The sequence below is a fragment of the Dromaius novaehollandiae genome, chromosome 2 (genome assembly GCF_036370855.1).
Source record: "Dromaius novaehollandiae isolate bDroNov1 chromosome 2, bDroNov1.hap1, whole genome shotgun sequence".
Classification (NCBI taxonomy): Eukaryota; Metazoa; Chordata; class Aves; order Casuariiformes; family Dromaiidae; genus Dromaius; species Dromaius novaehollandiae.
This window is the reverse complement of record NC_088099.1, coordinates 6,196,482-6,209,581: the sequence shown is the minus strand read 5'-3', so window position 1 is coordinate 6,209,581 and position 13,100 is coordinate 6,196,482. Positions and strand designations below refer to the sequence as shown.

At 41.0% G+C, this 13,100-nt stretch overlaps 1 protein-coding gene across 2 annotated transcripts in view; it reads right to left on the bottom strand.

The window, feature by feature from the left end:
• OXSR1 (oxidative stress responsive kinase 1) overlaps positions 1-13,100 on the bottom strand; it is a 91,239-nt gene that overhangs the window by 45,950 nt on the left and 32,189 nt on the right. For both annotated transcript variants that reach the window (XM_064505699.1, XM_064505700.1), the window contains exon 4: positions 2,793-2,934. In XM_064505699.1, coding sequence (XP_064361769.1) covers positions 2,793-2,934 — 142 coding nt within the window. The remainder of the gene's footprint in view (positions 1-2,792; positions 2,935-13,100) is intronic.

The following is a 13,100-nucleotide window of genomic DNA, read 5'->3' as shown; positions in this document are numbered from 1 at the left end:
CTAATCTCCTCCAGTGAACGCTGTCAAGCAACTCTCCTGTCCAAAGCAGATTTACCCTACCGTGTGAAGCCAGCTCCCAAACCTTAATTGGAAGTGGCATTAAGTTCAAGACAAGCTTAGGTACAGTGAGATTCAGCACCAGCAGAATTTCATTAAGCCAGTTTTCCACGTGTTAACTCAAATTACCCATTTAAGATGATGCATAATTTAAAAGTAGCAAGCAGTTCCACCACCAGATATATCTCCTCCGGTCTTCCTGGTGATTTACAGCAGCAACCTGTCCCCATTTCAGGTCAACAGCTCCCACTAAGTTACATTCGGGTCCAGATCTCCATCCTTCAGGCTTCGCCAGCAGGCTGGGTGTCCAGCTTCAGATGTGCTAATTACATTCACTTCAACTGTACTGCATCTCTTATCAAAGTCGTTTTTTTCCTAGGTGTGATGCACAAAACAGCCTGTTTGTCACCGACAGAAGGGGCACTTTGTTCCGCTGTTTGCTTTGGGTTTATTGTTCCATGGCTAAGCAAAGCCCTTCGCTTTCGACCCTTCCCAGCTGACCTTGCTTCGACCCGATTTACACTCGAAACACAGCTGCCCCACATTACAGATACTATATCCAGCCGCTCAGGGATCACCTGATGCTGTTTCTTTTGGAGCCAGATACTTTAAGCTGACCCAGGGGAGCAAAAGTTGAGCTATTTTAAACACTTCCTGCCAGAGCATCGCTGGCAAGGCTGCACACTGCAGGACTTCCACCTGCGTTTTCCATCAGGCAGGGCCAGCGCTACGACCTCTTACGTTGATCAAAATGTGGAAAAACACGCCTCTATTCACATGCACGAGGAAAGGTCCTAGCTGCTCTACAACTTTAAGTTGTTCTCCCCCCCCCACAGTGGGGTATACACATTATATAATTAACTGTTGGAGCTGCCTGCCATGGTACAGGGATGCAAACAAGACACACAGGCATCAGAGTAGCTGATACACAGCAGCAAGCTTAAGCTGCAGCAGTGATGTGGCTGCAACAAGCCCACAGTGATTTCTTCACTGCATTCCCCTAAAGAAGGGGCAAAACGCTTTGTCTTCCAAACGTGGGACAGGACTGCTCACAGCAAGCCCGACTTGGTCCCTCTCCGAAGCATTCGGTATGAATCACATTTTCTTCAGACCAAGCAGTTTGAACTTTCTGTGAACATCTTATTTCTGCTGACAGCAGTAAAAAAGAAAAAAAAAAAAAGAATAATAACCACAAATATACCCTTTTACAATCTTTACCACAATTGCTAGTTTTGTACTGCTTCGCTACAGCAAGTCAAACGAAGGCAAGCACCTCTCTATCAGTTTTGAGTCACTCGGTGTAACATCTTCAGAAAAAGAATGAAATTTAAAGTTACTGCTACTTTTACTTATTTAAATTTGATTAGACCAAAAGATGAACTATATCAGCTAAGCAAATCCATTAGAAGTCACAGGCAAATATGTTTCTGTCAAGTACTTATGGGAAGGGCTGAAAATTACTGTGACTTTAACTGCAGTGAAGTTTTCTATTATTTTAACCCAACTTACTAGAGCTGCCTGAAGTCTTATTTCAAAAAAAAGTCAAGCAGACAGCTGTGATATCAAAGCTGTCTTCACTGGAGACAGTTATTTTTGTTAAATCAGAATTTTATCTGAGACTGGAAACTGAAATTTAAGGTTTCTTTGGGGGGAAAATTTATACTAAATATACTAAAATTGTTTCCAACTTTTTCTTCTTTTTAATCCAAAGCAATCCATAAAAGCCATTCAGTGAGACCAAAACATGAACTAAATGCTGCTTGTATTTTCTATTTAAAACAACATTTTGGCAAAAAAAGATTCTTCTTGCTGTGCAGCTATCTTAAGAGCACAGAAAATTATTCCAGCGTAGCAGCAGCATTGCTTATAGTGGCATCGTACCAGCAGAAGACCAACCTCACAAAATCCCCAAGGAAGAGGAGACTGTTGCTCCCAGCGGCAACATCTTGTTGTCTTGTGGTTGGAATGATGTATATTACCAGTGAGCCATATGTTCTATTTTGAGGGCGTATTTCGGATTGCAGATCTCGTTCTTTTTAACAGCAGAACATACTGACTTAGTATCCCCTCTTCCTAAAACTAAGCCACACCTCGACACAAGGGGAGAGGAAAACATGATTTAAAAATACCTTTCAAATGCCAGAGCAAACCCACAGGTTTCAGTGATCCAGCAAATCACAGGCCGTAAGTTAACTGGGTTTTGCCTACAGTAGAGGTTTTTCACTTCTAATTTTGTTTCCATCTTTTTTTTTTTTTAATGAAATTACCCAAATTTAAATTTCATGATGTTGATCTTGCAGCTAGCTTTAAGGAAAAGAGGAAAGGAAAAACCACCACAACGCACAAACAGGGCTTGCGGGGCTGCTTATTAAATTTCTCAATACTTCTCATGCTGCACTCAGATTTGTAGCTCCATATGAAACAAAAGCAGTTTCTTTTCCACCTCCAACAACTACACATTGCAGCTGGACCCAGACGTTTGGCAGGAGGTTCTCTATATGGGAACTTTCACTCTACCATGAAAGTTTACCCAAAGTTGGCCTGATCACAGATTTTCTCAGAGAAGCAGCTACTGTATAGAAATTTGGAAACTAATTTGGAACTAATGGAAAGCTCCACTGCTATTATCCATGTTTCATACCCTAACAGCTGGTTGTGCGATGAGATTGCACATGCTCGGCTGCTCTGTTCCAGTGACACGCTCCAGGACAAGAGATGAGGAGAAAGAAAAGTACCTGTGGATTTGCCCATTTTTATGCAAATAGTCCAGCCCTTCCAGCACCTCCTTAAGGATCGTGGCTATACAGGGTTCATCCAGGACACCGGTCTTGTGTTCTCCTTTGGCCACAATGTGTTTTATAATATCCAAAACAGAGCCTAGGGGGGAAAAGAAAAAAAGTTAAACACTCTTGAGCTTAAGCTAGAAGAATTGATTCACAACTAAATACAACTTACAGTCACTTAGTACAAAAACCCAAAGAATTGAGGATTGGAAGGGGGGGAGCAAGGATGGTCAGGAACAGTCAGTGGCTCTAGCCTTTGTCACAGGAAAGCAGAGGCAATGACACAAGCCTGACGCTCCGTCCATGAGCCTTACAGGGCTGCAGGTCCTCGAGGTATGCTGTAAACTCCCTGTGATCACAGGGAACTGAGAAGTTATCTGCACATGCCAAAACGTAAAGTGCACATACAGAGAACTCTTGGAACGGCTTCGAGCGGATGCTACAGCTGTTTTAGCGCTGAGAACTGGAGAAGCAGGAGGGGGAAATGGAAAACACAGGGGGCTGCCAGGACTCACCAGCAGAAGGCAACAAGCTGGATAAAATCAGATTCTACTTTTTAACTCTTAAAAACTTGGTGCAGAGGAATAGCAAGAAAAATCTAATACATTGACAGATGATACTCTCCTAATAGAAAAAACTGGGAATAAAGAATTAAAGAGAACACATAAGGCAGAATTTTGTCAGTTCCTCACTTCACACAAAGCTGGAATAGTTTAAATTCTTCCCTAGAAATATCAAGTTTAATTCCTCTCCCAATCAGGGTGTGAATGACATCGTCTTGCATGACAAACTACGCTTTATGTACCAAACCACCTCTTTGAATTGCACTCAGGGATAAACAGGGAATCGATGACTAGTGACAGGTCTTTTGTGTAAAGTCCTGGTTTCATGTTATAGTGGGTATCGTATTCTTCGTGTTTGCATCTGCACTGAAGACAGCCTTCTCAGAGTTGGATTTTATTTCATTTCCTGCACCAGCATGGGATGTCTAAGCTTGTTCTCCTGGGCTATGCTCTTTAGTTCCTTCGAACTTCGATTCCTATGGGTTTGATCCTTGTATTGCCAGCTACTAGGGTTTTTATGGATATGGGCACGAGGCAATGCCAGCAGCACTGAGAAGTTCTTGAATAATTAGAAACGCAAGCGTGACTGCAAAGCACAGATTCCAGCCTTGTGCGGATTGTCTTTGAACAGGAAGACTATGGGAAAAGAACACCTCAATACTAGCTTAATTGGTTTAGAAAAGCTGCAAATTCATTTTCCAAACTTGTAATAAGAAAAGGAAAACATAAGAAACAAGAGACTATCATACTGGTTAATAGACGCTGGTTAATAGACGCTGGTTCATTCATATGAACTTGGTTAACAGGGAGATTACAAGTTCCACCTAGGAAATTCTTGAAGCAAATAGAAAATAAATACAATGTGTAATTTCTTTTCTTTTCATCCTTAAGGTTCAGGCAGACAGAAAATCCTTCCTCCTTCAAATTTACTTTATTATCTCTCCTGTTTTATGGTCAGGAGAGGAAGCTGGCAGCCCCCTTTTCACCAGCAGCAAGCAACTAGGCCAGCTCCACCATCCCACCGAATGGCACCTCTGGCTTCCTCTTCCCCCTAAAAAAAATCTTGGCTTGTTTCAAAGCATTTGCAAAAGACACTATCTTAACACAGCAAACACCAACAAAATGAAAAAGAAACCAAAGCAAATAAAAAATACAAATCAAACTGCTTAACATTTCCCTCAACTTTCTATTCAAGAATACTCTTAGCTGTGTCCAGTCTTCCTTCTCCCTGTCCATGCATGGAAGCACATTTAAGTCTTTAGCTAGCTCTGACATGGGTTTTAAAGGTATTAGCCGAAGATTTCCCCCCAGCCATAAATTAGGTTGTTACAAGCAATGTCGGGCTTTCTGCATTATCCTCCTAAAGGAAACTGTAAAACCCCAGAAGTTTGAGTGTATTCCCCTTCTCTGAAATTGTGCTTGTTCGGTTCTAGCGTCTAAGAAAAGGGTCATCTCCTCCATGTCATGAGGACTTGCCTGCGATTCAGGCTGTGACATATTTGTATTTTAAAAGTACATGCTCACAAGCCCTAATGCTTCTTATTTTGGACAAGAACTTTTGTGACATCTAAGAAAAAACCACCACATCTCCGGTTTCACTGTTCAGGTTTTTTTTCCTCTCAAATATGCCTGTATGTGGAGAACAAACTGTCACTTGTTTAGAAGTCCAGTGAAAATATGTGGTTCTTCGCATACTCGTTTTGTCCTCTTTCCACCCACAACTCTGTTAGAAGACTTTGTTCAAAACATTTCCCTTCTCCTGCAAAGGGCTCAGAGAACATGAGGAGGCAGATCATATGTCGCTCGAATTATTTCGTCAAAAATCCCGTATTTAGCCAAGTTAGAGGTTGCATTTAACCCAGAAAAGGAAGATGAGGGCGGGGAGAAAAGACAACAGGACACACAGAGAAAGCCTTCTTCATAGAAAAGCAACAGCTGGTTCACACCCATACAGAGTATCTGCTTCCAAACCAGCCTGCCATTTTTTTAGCACTTTTTTTAAATCCACTTTCTTGTTGCGATGTTTAAAGAACTGGAGGAATCTGCCAGCCTTCAACACAAAAGCAGAAGAGCAACAAGACTCTCAGCCAAATGCTAAGTACAGCTAACAGCAGAAAAGCAACTGCAGTGCCACCTTCTTGGTGAAGAAAGTGTTGTACAAATCATGCCCACTTTGTTTACTCAAGGGAAAATATGTTTTTACAACTGGCACCACAACAGAGTGAAGCTGTATTTATTCCGCCTCCTGCAAAAAATTGGTAGGTAGGCACTGACTCCTGACCGCAATTTTGCAAAGCACAGCACTGAGCGATAAGCAGACTGAAGCCGAGCAGCATTTCCATATATTGCTTCATGCAGTGTTAGAAATCTTCTGACGTTCTGGTTAAGCAAGTTTGATATGGAGTGACTAAGAAGCATCCAGATCCCAAAACACAAACCTTTAACACTAAGCTACTTTGAAAGTCATAGAAACAGTCCACGGAAATTTCATTATTGAGGAAAACTCTTTCCAAGTTAGAGATTGCATTTCAGCGTCAGCCTGAAAAATTCAAGGCCAAATCATTCCCAAGGATCACAGTTAAGCATGATAAACTTACTAAAGTAAGAGCCCCATTGCCCTAGGATGTAGACAAGTTTTCTTACTTTCACCAACAGCATTATGCTCTAACAAGCAGTTATAGGGCTCTCCTTAGCCTAAGGGAGAGGATTGTTTTGTACAGAGTGGCCTGATCCCAATTCGGCAGTAAGTTAATTGCTAGAAATTAAGTGGGAACATTCTGCTGAACTGCAACTAAGATTAGCTCTGCATAAGAGCACGTGCTTTACTAGTTGATCACCTTGTACAAAAACACCAGCACGATTCCAGGAACCGCCAGTTTCTAAGCTGGCTTCCAAACCAGTTGCAAGAAGTAACTGGTGAAGTTAAAGTATACCTGAACTTAGTTAAGCAGAGATCCAACTATATTTTCAGTGTGGATTTGTCCTCCACATCAACAATGAGATTCAATCTGCAAGACAAATGTGTCCTGTAGTCCAGTGGCTAGAAGATGAGGTTCTTATCGGAAATGAGGTGCACACTCCATATTAAAGAGCAATAGTTAGAATAACTTTTTCAAGGAAAAAAATTCAACTACAATGTCTTTAAAACAAAATAAATAAAACATTTTTGAGTGATTCCTAGAAGATATCTTCTACCTCAGACAATAAAACCATGAAGGTACTATGGTGTGTATTATACAGAGTACCAGGTTTGATCATGACAGCTCCCTTCTGGATGCTCCAACTAGAAACATATGTGTAGAAGCTACAGATTTGGACAGGTTTGGGTGTTATGTTTAAGCTGGAGCTGGGGAGGTGACAAAAAAAGGAAAAAAAAACAAGTTTGGCTGAGGCTGACTGAAAAGCTATTCCAAGCCCAGAATAGGAAGCATGTCAGGAAGAGACAAAACAAGAGAGAGAGAAGAGCCAGAAGTGGAGCCTAAATGAAAATATAAATAATGCTTTCATTAATACAGATGTTTAAAAAAAAAGTCTAGTGAAGAGCAACTGATCTTAGTCAAAGTCCAAAGACAGAGAAAAGAGAGGACATTTAGTTTTAGAGATTGATGTGGAAAGAAATGCAGCCGTAAACAAGTTCCTGCCTATCAAATATACATTAAGCAATTCACCAACAGGAAGCCCACAAGATAATTATGCAATGTGATAAAGTATTTAGCATTATTTGTCATTCATCTTTGAAGTGCCTCGCTACCTTCTGACGCCAGCTGCCAGCCATATTAGGTCTACTTACGAAAGTACAATCTATCTCATAGCGCAAATTGTACAGTAATTGAAAGTTAAGTGGTTTTCTGTTAAAACTAACATGCTCCATAATCTGCTTTGAGAGCTGCTAATGCAGTAGTTCCTAATGACAGCAGAAGTCATTAGGGTACCGGCAAGAAGCTCCGCAGTTCACCTCTCCCATTTCAGCATGGCTAGAGAATAACCAGTTGGACCTGCCTCAATCTGGAAAGGGCCGTGTCTGACCTTCCAGAAGCAAACAGTTTCCATCCATGACAGCAGTATCTGAGCAACGAAGACAAGTCATCTATGAGCAGACCAGTAGTCTAAATTTGGAAGAGGGGGATATTCAACACTTCCTGTTCATTAAGATGGCAAACCATTTGAAATGGACTGTTCTTGAAACCTAGAAAATGCAGTCCTATCCTGCACCCCCCACAGATGTAAAGTCGTCCACTTCAGCATACGCCCTGTACCATGGGCAACCGCAGTGTTTTCCTCAGCAGCAAAACCAGAGTTACAGCACTGCAGTTTGCCATCTCCGCTGCTGTGCAAATGCATTTGCTTATGAGTTCAAACTGTAAATGGGATCACTGCAATAACTGGAATCCAGTTTTCCAGGCAGAGTGGAGAACAAGCAGCCAGGAACTTCTGAAGCCAGCTTTGCTGCTGGAGAAAACTTTTGTGTAATCACACCCTTGGGGCAAGAAGTCCTACTTGTTCCACTGATTCACTTTGAGCAGCAAGCCACCACAAACATCAACGCTTCCTGTTCCAAATACAGAGCGCATTTCTTTGACCTCACCGGATCACCAAGCATGTGTAATAGCATTTAGGAAGCCTGCTTCTAATATTCCTCCTCAGGAGAGGAAGAAAGTACCCACGTGACGGTCATTAGCCATACTGCTTAATGCATCAGCACATGGCGCTTGAGTACTATACCGGGGAAGGTATGAAAACCTGAGCAAAAAAGAAAGCTTGTTTAGAACAAGATTACCAATAAATACAGAGCATTACAGTTAGGATTTTACATGCCCACAGAGGAAAGAAACATCTAGCAGAGCAAGTTACTGTGGGAGCCGCATAGTGCATGTTATACTGTAGCGCAAGTGAAAGGGCAAAGATATGGACCAGATGAAACACAAAAGAAAACTGTTGTAGATTTGTCTGGCAAGTAGAATGAGAAGATTCAATCCTCTAACATTTCATCAAATAATCAGGTAACAGTATCTACATTAGCACTGATTTGCCATTTAAAAACCTGGCATAAATGGGCTGGAGAACGCAGGGCTGGGGATCACCAGTGTTTCATTGCATAACTCTGGTAGAATCAAGATCTGCCCCAAGCTGCCAACATGAAGATGCTGAACACGCTGCAAGCTTTGAAAACCGGGAGTCATCAGGAGTCATTGCCACGTCAATAAGACATCTCAGCAGAAGCCAATCGTTTCGGTAAGCCTGATTATCATCAGTGCCAAGGATTAAATCAGTTTCAGAGGCTTGCAAGATGTGGAAGAAGTTGAAGAAAAAAAAACCTACTACTGCTTGGATCTAGTACTCCTGGGATTAAAAAGTATAGATATAGCAAAAGAGCATCCAAGTAAAGGAAAGAACAGGTTATACAGAAAAATAGAAGGGATAAATGGGTTTCTGAGGTTTCTGGGTTTGAAATTTCTTCTTAATCCCAGTTAAACCACATCAGGACAACATGAGAGATTTAAGGAAACTTCCACTTCTTGCCCCTTTCTCTAGAGTACTTACATGGAAATATAAGATTAAGGCAGGAAGCAAGATAAGTAGATATAGCAGAGGGGGCAAGATAGCCCATTGAGACTGAGTTTATTTTGCCTTTTTCAAGTTTTTTCCCCACAAACGTGGAATTGATTATCCCCCCCCCATTATAACTAGGAGTGACAACGTATCTACACACCCCACACTCTGCAATCACGTACAGTACCTAAAACCCTGTCTTTGTCTTATTCCATCCTTAATTGCTTGCAATCTATTTGTGGAATCACCACTTAAAATTAAAAACCTCCAGATGCATTTGAAATAGCCTAGCTCTCTCCTAACAAAATATTTCAGAGTAAACATGAGGATTTCTTAGAAATTGTGGCCTTTTAATCATTGGGTAGGGTAGGTCTGCTACCCTAGCACTGCTGGGGTGGGTCTTAGGAGTGGCCAGATCAGCGATTAACATGAGAGAAGCAGAACAAGATGTCCTATCTCCCTGGTAGAGACCTAAGGCTTGTCATATCCTCCCTTTTGCTCTGGTTTCCTGAACTGCTGGCTAAGCACTTCATCAGGTAATCGAGATAAAAGCTTCAAGAAAGAGGTTGATTAGATAGTCTTAGAAACTTTTGAAAAAGAAAAGGTTTTACTATTTCAATACAATAATCTCCTTAGCAGATTTTATTAGGAGCCTTCAAGAAGCTAGAAGATCCAAGAGCCATAGTTTTTCACACTTAAGACTTGTGCAATTTAAAAATACTGGAGGTCTCATTTTCTGTAGACCAGAACAGTAAGAACTGGTGTGATGTAGCAAGCTATCACAGACCAGGCAGCTGTTCTATGAGCAACTGTTTTGTGGACTTAGCCATGGCTTTGGGTCACCTGTTAAATGAGCACTTTTCTTAAAACCAGTGGGAATTGAGAGGAGCAAACAGGTCACAATCAAAAAAAGTACAAGAACGAAAGGACAGCTGCTCCTCTTCCCACTAAAAAGCCATACAAGCTGGAGAGCAGGACTGAGCATCGGATAGCTTTAAAAAGGCACGATTAAAATTCATGACATGGGAATGCCAGTAAGGCAAAGAGCAGATCAGCACTAGTCTAGAAATAGCCATTGAAGTTTAGTTTGGAGTAACATCGGACCAAGAGGCCAGGGCACCAAGTTGACATTGCTAAGCTTAGATCTCTTAAAAAAAAAAAAGTTGCATCATTGGAGGAAAGGAGCTGCAATTTTTACTGAAGGCAACAGAAAGAGCAGAGACTTCATAAATCTGACTCAAACACAGATCACTAGATCTGGAAAAAAGTCAGAATAACTGGACGCACCAGCACCTCTTGTCACTACCAGATGGATATCATCACAGCCGCATTTCTGCTATCAGGAAGAGCTACGTTCTTCATCTGCTTCAGTGCCAAATCAGCCAGTTCAAACTGCTTTCAGCAGTAACTTCAGCTAGCCTGTCTGACTTGGCATTCATACAGATTATTAGTTCTTACATGTTATTCTATAACAGCTCACCAGAATGTTGTCTCCACATTCCTGAAGATTTTCAAAGATTGAAAATAGTATCTTCCCCCAAAACAGTACTTGCAAAGAGGAGAATAGCAGCTTCGTTTCAGGGACAATGCCAGCTAGGCAATTAAGCTACCTTTGAGTGTGCTGTCTAGTTGCTCAGATGAGCAGGGCAGTAAATACCAATATGTTATCAGACAGTAAGGCTTCACAGATTGGGCATGTTTTCCCCTAGGGACATCTCTAAAATACTTGCATATATGACTAGGTTAAGATTTCAGCAAGATGAATACAACCAGAAAACAGATTAAGTTTCACTTACAACAACAGAGAAAAATCACAAGGCTTTCATTCAAGGCTTGTCTTTCTTGTAGATTGTTTATCAAAGTAATAAAGTCAGTGTAAGTAGGCTAAAATTAAAGCTAGTTTTAACCTGAAAAAACAGGCGAGTATAGATTGACAGTGATGGAAGAGAAGCAATAAGATTCTGAACTTTCACTCGGAAAAAATTTCCAAGTATGAAAAAGCACAAGCAACCCTGGGAGATGCAGCATGGACCAGCATCAGACCAGATCTGATATGCGTTCGTTCATGTTCTATGAATAGTTAGATGGAATCAAAGAATTAGGCTGCAGCCTGTTATTTTTCTCCTTTACAGTTCATAAAAACAGAGCAACGATTTTTCCTGTTGAGAAATTAAGGTCATTAGTTTTCCCGCCAGACTACAGATGACCACAAAACTAGCCAGTTTATTGCTGATAAGAAGTAAGCTGAAAGGAATGAAAAGCACTTTTTAAAGTCTCTCGTTACATAAATAAATCACTCAACATAAAAACAACTGGAAATACTCATTAAAAGTGAATGAAAACACTCTTCAGTCATGAAGTTAGAGAGCTCCAATACACAAGTTTCTCCCCCATCCTCAATACTGTCCCACAGAACTTGGCTATGAGATCCAAAATGCTGTTTCTGAAGTACAGCCACGAAAAAAAGGTGTAAGCTGGAAAAGACTGAAAAATACCTCTCAAGCTATCTTCTTGCACCAAAATAAGTGACAGGTCACTCTCAAAGTCTTTCCACCTATTTTATCAATGTTTCACTGAGAAATGCAACACTGGCTCACCTAAGTGGTGTGGGAAGGGGTTACACCGCTATTAGTCTGCCTCTTGTTGTATGACCCTGGTCTTCAATAGGTGCGACAGGGCAGAAAGCAGTTAATTTGTAGTACTACATCGCTGAAAGTACCCCACATAATGCTTAAAGCCAAGAACAGTAAATGCTGATCTTCTTATTTCTGACTCAGATGGGTGTTAATATTGGTCTACTCATGTATCCGTTCTCACTCACTGAATTCCTAAGTGGTTGCTTAATGGCGACAAGCATAATTTTTGAAGTAGTCTTGAAGCGCAAAGTCCATCTGTCCCCAGAAGAGGTAGTATGAGTTTCTCCACCAGCGCCCTGCAGGACCGGTAGTTAGACAACTGCCGCAGGCGACAGTAATCCGAGTTTGCTACAAGCTGCGCAGGGGTCAAATACCAGTCTGTGTAATGTAGACGCCTGTTCAAAGTGAAGAATATTAATGACAAGCAGGTCCTTTCACACCACTGAGAGGCTGGTTTGGAAGCAATGATTATTTTTTTCAGAAATTTTCCAGTTCTAGTTTGTAGTGCCTCAATATGAAAAGGCAGTCCAGCAGAAGTCTGATTTTTCAGCTCTGTGCAATAAAGCACAGAAAGGAGAACAAGCAGAAGCAGTATTTGAAGGTTCAAGGATTAGCCTTAGACATGCTTGGTTCTGACAGAAAACCACTGTGAAAATACTAGTTAAGGCAGCTGGAGATTTTCTTCAAAGAGGTTGTGTAGTCCCCTAAAAAAGGTGCCAAGAACATTACTGCTGTCTATCCTGCATCCCTGCAACGTCATTTCTTCATGTTGTGGGAACTTTGCCACAGATATCCTTCTCATATACGCAGCAAAACTACCTACACGAAGTTGGCATGGAATTCTTTTCTACACGTGAACAGCAATCGCATCTTGAATGACCTGATCGTTACATGTCCAAGAAAAGAGGGTAGTTCTTAATGACACATGCAAGCATATGGAGTACTAAAACCCCTTTAAATAAGGCTTTTAAGTTGGTAGGAAATTTGATCCCCCACAAGAGACCTGCTAAAATTCTCTAAAGATGATCTTCAAAGATGAATGTTTTATGGTCATTGTCAAGCTCTTGTGGAAGAAGCCAACAGGTTTAGCCAGATTTTTCCACATCATCTGGCATTTCAGAGTCCTTAGTATTCAGCCAAGAGCAGAGAAGCCAAGAAGTCTTTTTAAAAAAAAAAAAAGAAAAAAAAAGAAAAACGTTTTTTTCTCAGCTTTAAATTCCTTTTCACTAGAGTGCCAGGAAAAAAATCAAGTCTTTCTACAGACAGGCCTAAGATTTAGTAACAGTCCTCTGCATTATCATCCAAAACTTGGTTCAATTTCTTGTCTTGACTGCAACCTAAATGGGTATCCTGGAAAATATTATGACACTGAGTTAAGCATTACTGATAGGAAGTTTTCAGAACCTCAGAAAAAAATAAAATAAAAACAATTGTTTCTACAGAGAATAAAGCCAAAGGGGAAAATTTTCCTGGCTCTGTATTGACTAGGTGGCAATTGGAAATTGCCCCAA